At 38.6% G+C, this 13,189-nt stretch overlaps 1 protein-coding gene across 10 annotated transcripts in view; it reads right to left on the reverse strand.

Moving 5' to 3' along the window:
• Positions 1-4,427: 4,427 nt before the first annotated feature.
• LOC126967724 (tafazzin) overlaps positions 4,428-13,189 on the reverse strand; it is a 164,053-nt gene continuing 155,291 nt past the window's right edge. For all 10 annotated transcript variants that reach the window (XM_050812344.1, XM_050812343.1, XM_050812338.1 and 7 more), the window contains 3 exons: positions 9,618-9,766; positions 8,859-9,142; positions 4,428-8,538 (listed from right to left, as the gene is read on the reverse strand). In XM_050812344.1, coding sequence (XP_050668301.1) covers positions 8,301-8,538; positions 8,859-9,142; positions 9,618-9,766 — 671 coding nt within the window. In that variant the 3' untranslated portion in view covers positions 4,428-8,300. The remainder of the gene's footprint in view (positions 8,539-8,858; positions 9,143-9,617; positions 9,767-13,189) is intronic.

Here is a 13,189-nt window from a genome sequence, read left to right on the forward strand (position 1 = left end):
TTCAAGAAAAGCGCGTACACCTTCCTTAAAGGCCGGCAACGCTCTTGTGATTCCTCTGGTGTTGCAGGAGAGTGTGGGCGGCGGTGATCACTTAACACCAGGTGACCCGTACGCTCGTTTGTCCTCCTATTCCATAAAAAAAAAAATGAATGTTCCTTTTTGCACAGTATGCACATCCTTTGTAATGCAATATCGTTCGACCTAATTGATGAATGGTTAATAATCGACTTATGTTGAATATTTTTATTCACATAATTATTGTTTCTTATTTTATATGAGCTCTTCTGATTTTCATGAATGCCTGTCGGATTGAATGTACTTGACCGAAAATCTTGTCTACGTTTTGTAGACTCCAATGAGGTAAACTTAATTTCCAAAAAACTTAAAAAATCTGTGATAGTTGGTAAATCCCTCGGGTTCCGTAGTGACTCTATGTAGTCGTTATGAGTCTCTGTATCTAATTTTTGGACTAAGATGTTAATAATTAGTGGATCCCAAGATGTTATATCGACCCCCATTGCTTTCATAGCATTCAGACATTCATTAGTGGTGTCGTGCAATCTTTTAATAAGTGCGGCTGACTGTTGTTGCAGATTTGGTAAATTCAGTAATATGTGAATATGCGAATTAAAAATAAGACGCATGTTACTATATCTGTGGTTTAAAATTTCCCAACAAATTGAGTAATTGTCTGAACTAATTTTTAAGTGCTGTACCAGTTTATCGGCTTCACCCCTTAATTTATTTTTTAAAAATTGCATCTTTTGTGCATTTGGTATGGATTTGTGTTTGTGTATGGTTTCACAAAACAAATCCTTAAATGACAACCACTGTTGATAATTGCCACTAAATGTTGGTATCTCCATTTGAGGAGTAGAATTTTCCCTATATTTACTAGAATACATTTTTGATCTTAAGACTTTCTGCATGTTTTCAAAAATATTTTCGTAGGCACTGAAAGCTGCCTCGTATTCATCATTATCTATTCCTTCACTATCGATCTCCCAATGCAGAGAGAGTCGATGACCGACCACCTCGACCTTATTTTGGTCAAGACGTCCTCAATTTCCCAAGGTTCGGATATGTCTTCTATATCCACAGCTTCAATGGCGCGTTTTAAAGCTTTAACATTACTTTTTTGCTTTCGTAGCATATCTTCACCTCGACTAGAACTATTCTGGGACGTCAAGTGTTCCTTAGATGTGGAATACGGCAGGCGACATTGGTGTTACCTGACGATCTGAGTCGTAAGACAGTGGGGTTGCCGGTCTTAATAATGGTTTAGTTGCTTTGAATGTACTTATAAGATTTTTCAAATCATTATAAAATTGTAGAGCCTTTTGATAATAACAATCCCTAAAGTAACTATGATTTGTAATAAAAAAAAAATTGCCATCTAAAGTATTTAATCTTTTTTCAATATAGGCAGGCGTCTTACGCTCCGGCCCATCCTTCTTAAAATTGGTTCGAAGGGTTTCCATTGTTGACATTATTTGTTCTTGGGTTGTTAAAGAGCTTCCATGGTTAAAATTGTATAGTAACAAGTATGAAATATGTAACAAAATAAAAGATCTCACTCTGAATAGTGCCGCGTGGTTGTCTGGTTTTTCTCGAAGCACTTTGGTCATTACCATATCATTAACCATAAACCATTGTTTATGGTTAATGATATGGTATGGTTAATTAAATGCACTGGTATAAATGTCGCAATTAAGGTTAACTGACATGCGTTCACTATTCACTCGCGACAGTCCCGATTTACGACTAAATCTCGAAGGACCGCGTTCTACTCCACGCTGTACCACGATGTACACCACGTTTGGTCACTGGTCTTATTAATGGTTAAATGGCTCGAGGGACCAAGATGTACGGTGTTCTGGTTGCCGTACAGATTAATTTATGTTTGGTTCATAAATTAAACTAGACTTAAGAACAATTAGTTTATTGTACTTAGTCTAAATGGTTGTAATGGTAAATGGTTGTGAGCACACGCGAACCGACTGATGCTCGAACGCGAACTGGGGGAAAATGTGGAAACACGGCACGCGCCAGCGCAACTGCTGACAGGGCGCAACGTGATGTGCGATGTTCCACTCGTACAGGGGGCAAACGGGAAGATGTGCTGCCGGCCTTTAAGGTTTAAGTATACTCTATTCTTGAAGGTTCCTATTTTTTTTTATATGAGAGGGGGCAAACGGACAAGAGGCTCACGGGATGGGGAGAGGTGAGGCAACCGCCCATGGACATCCGCAACAACAGGTGTGTCAAGAAATGCGTTGCCGGCCTTTAAGGTGGGAGTATGCTTTTTTCTTAAAGGTCCCTAAGTCGTATGTTCGGGAAGACCGCTGCCGGTAGTTGATTCCACAAAGTGGCTGTGCGAGGCAAGAAATTTCGGACAAAACGCGCGGTTGTGGAATGCCAGACGTCTACGTAATGCGGATGGTACTTTGCACGTAATGTCCGTTGGTGGAATTCGGCCGCTGAAATCAACCCGAACAGCTCGTCTGAGCACTCCCCGTGATAAATGCGGTAGAAGATGCAGAGAGAACCCACATCTCTACGCAATGCTAGAGAATCAAGCCGATCGGATATGACTTGATGATTGAAATGCTAGCATACCATTCTGCATTAACCGTTCTTTGTCCCGCAAGAGGAATAGTCGCAACATGGCCGGTTTTGGAGAGAAACGTGGCCACCATTTTTGTTGGCTTTAACTCATTTTCTATCACACAAACTCGTGACTGGTTTTTTGTTTCGGGTTCGTACGCGTATATCCAGGATTCGTCACCTGAAACGATGTTGTATACAGCATTTGATGATCCTGCGTGGAATCTTTCGAGAGTACTGACGCACCAAGTATCGCGAGCCGCTTTTTGCTCTTCACAGAGCAAATGCGGTATCCATCGGGAAAACAACTTTTTTACAACTAATTGTTCATGCAAGATTATTTGTATTTGACTCATGCCTATGTCTAAAGTTGCCTGAATTTCGCGGTATATCACATGTCGATCTTCCTCAATCAGCTTACGCAGAGCATCAACGTTTTCTTTGACGACTGCAGTTTTTGGACGACCTTGACGGGGATCATCACTGAGCTTGACACGTCCACGTTGAAATTCAGCAAACCAGCGATAAATTGTGTTTTTGGATGGGGCTTCATCACCAAATGCAGAAATCATCCGGTCAACACACTGTTTTTGTGTTAAGCCACTTCGAAAGTCATAATAAATCATCGCTTTAGAATTTTCTCGTGTCAATTCCATTTTCTCAACGACTAAACAAGTTTGACGACCTTGTGACAAGACCGAGAATCTTTTTTTAAATAAATTGTATTAGATTTTTAAAACCAAGGAGTTTTCAATTAAAAAGATTTTAATATGACAGGAACAGTGGAAATATTCCATTCCCGATACTTTTAGTGCAGCCTATGTAACCCACAGTTCTAGCAACGCCAAACAAGTCGATCGGAAATGATCGTCGATTATTCGAATCGCTCTTCGTTGTATGCGGTTAAATGTAAGAAGCTGGTACTGGGCAGCACCCGCCCAGAGGTGAGAACAGTACTCCATGTGAGGCCGAATTTGCGCCCTATATAGGTGCAGGCGATAGCCTGTAATGAAGTACTGTCTTGCCTTACTGGGAACACTTTTTAGAGGCCAATTTGGCCTTCTCTTTCAAGAGACGTCGGAACTGAACGTAGCTCGATAAATTGACGCCGAGTATCATAGTATGCCGATACAGGCTGTGGTAGTTAGAGGTGTGATCTCGAATCAATGGGATTGGAGAAAGGGAAAATTACTGGTGAACGCATAAACTCGTGTCTTTTTGGGGTTTAATTGGACTAAATGTTGTTAGCCCCATTCCGAAACTTTGCAAAACGGTTCCCGATTTCAGACACAAGTTTGTTCCGGTTCCCGTCGACGCACGCCATAAAAGGGAAGATTAGTAGGATAAGAAGGTATAAAAATAAAACAGCTTGTGATCTAGGTACCCCAAGAGCTGGCGCTTGATGATCGAGTCATGGGTAATGGCAATGGGACGGTAGTTAGATGGAGCGCCTTTCTTAGGGATCTGGTGCACAAAAGCCTAAGTAGTAGCCGGAGAAAGTCGGGTAAGGACCGGCAAAAACTCCGGAGCACATGTCCGCAGCATTATTGAGAGAATGCCCTCGGGCCCGCTCAATTAATGAATGTTTAAATTGAAAAGCGCCTTAAGCACGGCGCCATGTCGGTATTTTACCGCCGGCATGTATGATGGCCGCACCAGGGATTATGTGGTGGTGCATTATTATCAAAACCGTGAGAATATTTTAATTATAAGCTGATTCAGTTTTTTCATAATTGAATATTGTTGACCAGAAGTGGATTATTTAATATAGTAGATAATTATATAATAATTTATTTAATAGCACAAAAATAACAACAGAATTAAATTCATTGATTTATTAAATAAAAATATACATATGCCTCAAAAAGTGCTCACTTTGGACAAAAATAACACGAATACACACAAAAACGATCAGGAACTTGCATGAACAACAGAGATACTCACTCATACATACATTCATTAATACACTCAAATTGATCTAAGCTACTGACTATCATTTATAAAAAATACACAGCACACCATTGATTGAAGAGGCTGAGGTATTTGTGCCTAACAACAAAGCTCATCTTATAATAAAACATCTTAAAAAATATTGCAAATCATTGACTTTAGCAAAAACCATGTTGTTTCTTAATAAATAATTTAAGATAAATAGCACGCAATTATTAATGTATGAAGTATGTGGAAGACTTAAAATAATAAGTAAGTTGAATCCGTCTCAGTCAATAACGTTAATATATACTATATTTATATAGGGTCTTGTGTTTTTATTAAGTTAATCAAGCGCCTCGCTTGCCACCTTCAAGTAAATTGTAAAGTGCTCGTAACAAATAATATTAAAGGGCTTATCGCTGGTTGAAATCACACGATATACGTCCCAGTATCATGACATTCAAGTGAGATGAATCATTAGATTACACATCTTTTGTGTCCATCACGTGAAGCGTCAGGGACCCTTAAAAATAGCATTAGTATGCTATTTTCATATATTTCAAGGTTATTTAAAAATAAACAATTAAAATGGAATTATAGATTTCATTGATCACTAGTTGCGTGAGTTAGATTATTTATGGATCAAATTTCTCTTTTAACTTAGGTCCACAATAATTATGTCTTGAACCCCTCGTAACATAGTATTCAATATTATTAGATTAGAGCACAGAATAGAAAATACAACTTACATAATGTGACATTGAATTCTAACATTATTCACTGAACCAATGGGTTACTTACTCAAAGTTTTGTTTTCGCATGTGTTATTTTTAAGCATAATAATTGGACGTAGTTCCTGAAAAACGTTCCAAGCCACAAACATCACATTTTAAGGAATGTGGATTGGGCTACTAACTCATGATGTCATTTAAAGACTGACAGCAGGGCTGCCATTTCTTGTCAGTCCGTTAATATGAATCCCGTGACTAGCTTTTTGTTCTTAGCTAAATTTCGACATGACTGTGGTTTGGAACATTTTTCTGGAATTACCTCCAATTTACCCATTATATTCAAATAAAAATGAAACTTATTGTTACCAATAAACTCTTTACTTGGACATAGCGAATAATGCCCAATGTTTAATGTGCTTTACCTTCAATAACGTAACCTCCAAAATGAATATGGTTTTTAGATAATAATTAACATTACGAATTAAGTCCATAAAAAATTCTAAAAATAAAAATAGACAATTTGTTTATCTTAACACAATAATGGAAGAACAGAATGTGAACGCAAGTATTAATATACAATAACACACACAAGAAGATGAGACACACACACAACATTATATTTCCATGAGGTTAGCAACCAAAAGTGTAGACAATTTGAAGTACATAACAAGGATATAAGTAACACCAACTAGGTAATATATGGTAAAAATACTAAAAACATAATGTCAGGAGACAGATTCACTAAGAGAAGCTCATATTTTGTCTATTATTATAAAATACAATAAGTCATAGACCAAGTATAGTAACTAGACTAATTGATTGTCTCACTCACACGAGAAAAAGAAAAACTTATGCGAGTCTTATGTAAAGAAATGAGATAGAGTGATCAGATTTTTTGTTTCGCCATGCGTGCCGGTTTTTTCAAGGTCAGCACACCCGGTGTGCTAAACAAACTTGACAGCACTGCATAGATATTTTGTTTACTTTTATTTGCATCTATAAATATAAGCTATTATTGTTGTGAAATGTGTGAAATATCCACTATTTATTCAATATCAGTGACAATTTTAAGGAATGGAAGGAAATATGGTGTGATGTTGTGTTTTAAGATGTAAAAGTGATAGTGAAAGAACACTTGTGTTCGATTATGTACCTATATATAGGATATTATCTGTCTAATGTTGGCCACGCCAAACCAATGTCTAGTTACTATACTTGGTCTGTGCAATAAGTTCTACCTTAAAAAGAACAGGCAACTTATTGCAAGTCTACAGCCTGTATGATTTAGTATAAACATACAACACAGACGACACTAAGATGTATGAAACTTACATCTGCCTTACATCTACACAGTCATATCACATTGTCGAGACAAATGTTTAATCTATCAGTCAACCACAACATACATACATGTTAAGAATAAAAGACAAGTTCTATTGTATTTCTTCTAAAATATAGTTTTAGACTTGGCATGCTAAAATTAGGAAATATATTTTCTAAACCTCTTAATACAGATTTCATAGTAAAATGCCACAAAATAAACATTTGCCTAGACAGTCCCTATAATATATTTCCTGATAACTCTCATTTCTTAGATTAAGGATTGGTCTCCGCTGCGGTTCAACTGAATTCAGCACTACCTAAGAACAATATATTGTATAATAACAATACCTTTTTTATTACAGCAACTATTAGATGCTTGTGTGTGTGGCATCTTGACACTCAATGACATCTTTGAAATTTTCTAACACACATACACTTCATGTTATCTTACAATGGAATTAATAAAATAAAAAATACTTACTGATGATATGTGATCCCAGTGTCTATATTTTTCTTGTAGTATTATTTTTACAAAGTTTTACTACATAAGTAAAGTTTGACAGAACATGTGGCATACCAACGTCACATATTGTTCGAGACAGGCTCGTGTACGTCCACTTGGGCGTACTAATAGTTGCCGTAAATGAGATACTTTGCGACTACGCCTGTGGTATCTAGTTGGATCGCAGCGGAGGCCAATCCTAAATCTAAGTCTCATTTACTACAAAACTTCTGCATGAAATATTGTATGTATGACACACTACTAATTCAATCATACACCCACTGTCAAAGATATAATCTCTGTGTAGTAAATGAGGAGTACTGTGCTAAATGCCCGAAACACACACACACATATCTATATCTATAAAAACGAGTTTAATGTACATATTATGATCCATCCAGGATTGAAATAGTTCCGCACAAGATGTGACAAAGAAACAGGGGATACATTCTTCGATCCATTGATTAATCGAATTATTATTAAGTATCAAGGATAAGATAAGAGATCAGATTAGCTTCGTAAAATTTACAAAGTTCAAACTAAACAAAAACCGACAGGTAAGTAATTTATAAAAGGTAACAGTGAAAATCATAGAAGCTGTCTTTGAATATCCAACACCTATGAAGGCATTCCTATTCCTGCACACCTGTTTGTAACACTTTAACAGATACTAGCAGCGAACGAGGTAATTGTTATGTGTGTGTAGCACGCATCTCGCGTCGATACAAAACGCCGCACCATGTAAACATTCATATAAAACATATATCCACATACAAAACTGTTCCGTCTCTTGATATGATGATTCACACTAAACTAAACACTTTGCATATAGAAAACGTTGTTAATCATATCACTGGACTCTCAGGAACTAATCATAAAGCTTTACTTACAGCAAAACAAAGTCTTTGGAGTTTGGGGCACTTGGAAACACAACAAGGGTGGCCGTTGCCATAGTTACCGGGTCACTTTACGGGACGTAGACAAACATAATATACAATGAGGTATATCCAGTCACACTGTGATCAGCTACAATATCGGTCATACTGCACAGATCATCCAAGCTGATGCCACTAGCGTCAAGTATGAGTCAAAGCCGGCAACCGTCTCGTTGTGTGTTATTGAATGTTCGGTCAGTCGTCACTGGACTATGATTGGGGCAAACGAACGGTGGTCATCGAAGTGTATCATCCAGTTGGAGGCGTCGTTCACAGCTCCTTCTCCTGGTCGCGGTCGGCGGGCGAGGGCCCCCAGCTCTGTCGCTTGCCGTTGGCGACGGGGGGCGGCGCCCCGGGGCTGCGATCGTTGAGCAGGCTGTCGGCCGGGGCGCCGCACGCACGCCTCATGAGGCCGTGCGCTCGCTCCCTTAGCCTCATCAGCTCGTCCTGGATGCGCTCCGTTATGAGCCGGCGTGTCTCCTCCTCCGATGCATTCATATTTTTTAATCTGAAATTAAAAAATTGCGTTTCACTAGACGGTCAGAATTGTCTTCTCTCGCTCGAATTTACTAATTTTGATAAAAGCTATAGAATGGTTTACAAGGTGCGCATCAACTTTTGATCCAGCCACTAGAGGTTTACGAAAAAACTACCTAAGTTTGACAATGTAGTGTGAAGGATGATGTATATATATCTATATTCCCCTGGCGCAGTCCCCCCTGTTTGCTATCTTGGGACATTGCTGGCGTTAGGCCTATCATCGTTATGCTTTTGGTTAATAACAGTGTGAAAGATGATGCCATATTGATTTCTCTAAATGCTAATAACCTATCGAGAAGCGGCAGCAGCTGGATGGGCTCGCCCACGCACAGGTAGAGCTGGTTCCTGGCCCGCAGCCGGTAGGGCTCCTCGTTGGGCAGCACGCGGTCCATGCCCTCGTGCCACACGGGCAGCACGAGCGGCGCTCGGCCCCGGGCCGCCGTGTCCTGCACCAGGCGCCCCACCCCCCACTTGAACCGGATGTGCTCCTTGTCCACGTTCACGCGGCCCTCGGGGAAGATGTGCACCCACTCGCCGCAGCACAGCCGCTCCACGCAGAAGTCCATCGCCGGCTGGAATCGAAACAAATACGATATCGATGTTCCTTCCTTCATCAAATAAAGATAAGTATTTAAAAGCATCTCAATTACCTCGTTTAAATGACAAAAGCTATAAATTCATGAGCTCAGCTAAAATAAAGTTAACATCAGAACAGTGGGAGGCTCCCTTGTACAGTATGCCGGCTAGATTATGGGTACCGCAACGGCGCCTATTTCTGCCGTGAAGAAAAAATATGTAGACATTATTGTGTTTCGATCTGAAGGGCGTCTTAGCTAGTGAGATTACTGGGCAAATGAGACTTAACATCTTATGTCTCAAGGTGACGAGTGCAATTGTAATGCCGCTCAGAATTTTTGGGGTTTTTCAAGAATCCTGAGCGGCACTGCATTGTAATGGGCAGGGGGTCATCAATTACCATCAGCTGAGCATCCTGCTCGTCTCCTTCCTTATTTTCATAAAAAAAAGACAAGTCCATTTCCGTGATACCTGGTAGACGCCGGCGCCCCTGACCACGGGCACACACTTGCCGAGCGCGAAGAAGGCGGCGTGCATGGCGTTGGTGAAGCAGATGTCGTGCGCAGCCAGGGACCAGCGCATACGGCGACCGCGGAGCAGGGTGCTGGTGTCCAACACGCCTGGGAGACACAGACAAATAACAACTTTATATGCGACGCTGGTATACAAGTGTATGTAAGTACTGTAGTGCTGAATAAATATTATATCATCTGCGTAACCCCCAATGTGAATGTAATTGCGAAATTTTGAAGACTCTTAAGTATGTTAAGTAAGTAAGATTAAGATTGCTAGTATCTGCAAAGTCAAGACTAGAGAGTAGATGAGATTGAGCCAGCAAAATTTTGGTAGTAAATATTGGTTTGTGGAATAGGTAAAAAATTATGAAGTTTACGCTAGGTACCCTTGGCTGCAACAATCTTATTACTGACTTTGTCAATTTGTGTGTTCCATGTCTTTTTTTTATCGACTATCTGAAGGTGTACCCTTCAGTAAGTCGCTATTTGGGCGTTGTGGCTGACGTTATTTGGGCAAGTTGGAGGAAGATTCGACCAATCAATATGAGATAGATGTACTGCCAATAACGATTGCCTGTGTTTCGTGTGGATTTAAGCGAAATCCATACATCTTACACCATTTAGCGATATGATTTAAATCTGCATTTAGTAAATATATTGTTGATGGGAGATTCTCGAGAGAAGAGTGGGCGTAAATCTGTAGATCATCAGCATAAAAAATGGTAGAGATGAAGAAAGTTTTGAAGATTGTTACAATTTTAATTAATCGAGATGCTTACTTTATAATAATTTTCTAATCTTGAATATTTTTGAATATCTTAAAAGATCAAATCGTGGTAAAGCAATAATAATATAATTTTTATATATAATTATTACGATTACAATATTTATTTTCATATAAATAAATAAGAAACTAAATATTATATTATACAGGGTGGACCAAAAGTCCGTTTATAATTCGAATGATGATTAAAAAAACTAATTACAGTAGATCAAAATTGTTCATTGTTTTCGATAGTAAACAAAAGGGGAATTTATTTCTTAAAAATCACATTCTCCATATGCAATCCTTCATTATTCTGGCATTGCTGCAATCTAGAGCGGAAATTTTCGATAACAGCTTTACATGTTTCTGTTGAGATGTTTTGGATTTCTGTGCGAATACGTCCTTTAATTTGTCAAGAGTTACTGGGTTGGTTGGCTGGAATGGAGGGGTTTTTGATCACCATGATATGTCATTGTCACTCCAATAACGACAATGTTGTCTATTAACATGCCCATTTAGGTGGAAGTGTGCCTTGTTGAGAAAAAAATGTTTGTAAAACTGGTGAATCGCTCTACCATTTCGTTCGCAAACTGCAACCTAGTGGCATGGTCCTGAAGCCTTAATTCCTGCACCATTTGGATTTTACAGGAATGTAGACTTAAATCTTTCTTGAGAATGCGGTTTAGTACATCATTATCTTGGCACGTTAAGGACAGCAGACCGCTTTCGAGAAGTCCAGGTTGGTCACGAACAGACGATTTTACTCGCTCCACGTTTTCGGGGTCCCTCGACGTTCTAGGCCGGCCAGATCGAGGTAAATCCATTGTTAAACCCGTCTTCTCAAACTTGAGCACCCATTTTTTAATTAACACACCTGATGGAGCTTGATTTTTGTGTCGTATCTTGTAATGATTGCAAAATTTTCGGTGAGCTAAGGTCGCAGAATCGTTGTTTCGATAGTACTCGCGTACAGAAAACGTACGTTGACTACCGCTGAACGACGCCATGGTACTAAATTCCCATTGGCCGCTCTTGCAATGCGTAACCCCTCCACCCCGCTCCGCCGCCGCTGCTAGACGCGGCAATCGATTCAAATGTAAACGGACTTTTGGTCCACCTTGTATTTACAAAAAAATAAGCGATATCGATTATTACGTCCTATAGAACATCACTATAACTTGTCAGTCATCGATCTGTCAGAAAATATTAATAAAATTGACAAAGATTAGAATAGATTAATTATTGACAACTTTTGAGATTGCATTATATCATCAAATTTTAATTGCGACATTTCATTTTGAGTGCCAACGGCAATGAACACAATCTTGTGAACGTAATGTTTCCAGAAAGATCAGATAGGCAATAGACCACGAATAGATCCCTGCGGCACACTCATTTCAACTTCGGAACCCCGAGGGCGTTTCCCATTAAATATAAATTAAATAACTTTTATTCTCCGTGAAGTTAAGTAAAAACTCCGAAAATATTTGAGTTCATTACAATTCAATGTCGGTGTTATACTTAAAAAGACTATAATTTACATTTATTATTTATATTCCATAACGTATGTTCAAAATAACGTGCCTTGTCATATTCCAAAAAATCCTAAAATATATGCAACTTATCCCAAGCATCGTACTCAAGTAATCATAAAAGCTGCTAAAACCTGACCAGGTTCTTGATATTAGAATTAATTGAAACCTATTTAAGGTAAATTTTTAAATATTTTAACTCACAGACAAACTGTCTCACTTCTGACTTGAGATATCGCTCTAGTAAATCCTAGAGCGATATCTCAAGTCAATTTCCTAATATGCAAATATTGGGGTTGAGCAGGTAACTATAAAGTAGATCCTGTAGATGAAGTCACAACCTGAGAGTTGAACAAAGCATACAAGATTTTATGACGATACGTCACTCGGAACTGTTAGCTCAGTTGGCAGAGCAATCGCATAGAACGCGAATGGTCGTGTGTTGGAGTCCCGCATCGTTCATAAAATTTTGTTTTCAAATTTTATTTGTGTATTGACCCTTGAAGTGAGGGTTATCACTTTAAAAACATAACAAATCGATATGTAACTTTATACAAATATATGGTCTTGATAGACGACGCGTGTCTACTATCTAAATATTCGTCTAAATAGCATGGGCGGCAGTGACCATTTCCCTCGTATTTCACAAAAAGCGACTGTCACTGCAAGTTATAAAACCATTTCATATAAGTAGTTAACATTACACATTACATGTATAATTTTATTTATTATGCATGATTTACAACTGAACTACGCATAAAATAAATCATTAGATGATTAGACAAAGAATACCAGTTCTATCAAAGTACATGCGATAAACCAAAATATATTGCGAACGTTAAAAATACGGAAATAATACATAATGTGTACTCGTATACGTAGTGAGGAAACACGTTGGTGTCGATTGTCGACCGTGGACTGTTCTTTGCTCGCTTCGAGCAGAAAAAGGAGAAATTTTCAAGGCTACAAACTAATCATTAAATGCGTTCAAATAATTCAGTTTCTGGTAACTATTTAAGATTATTTAAGTCAAACTTCTGTTATAAACAAAAAATACAATAAGAGTTAAGGCCAGGCTGCGACAGCGCTACGTAATTGTGAAATAAATACGTTCCCTTCCTGTATAGTTATTATTAAAGCTCTGGTTATGTTTTTTATGAAAATAAGGGACGAGACGAGCAGGACGTTTAGCTGGTGGTTATTGATACGCCCTGCCCATTACATTAATGT

This window comes from Leptidea sinapis, chromosome 13 (assembly GCF_905404315.1).
Source record: "Leptidea sinapis chromosome 13, ilLepSina1.1, whole genome shotgun sequence".
Classification (NCBI taxonomy): Eukaryota; Metazoa; Arthropoda; class Insecta; order Lepidoptera; family Pieridae; genus Leptidea; species Leptidea sinapis.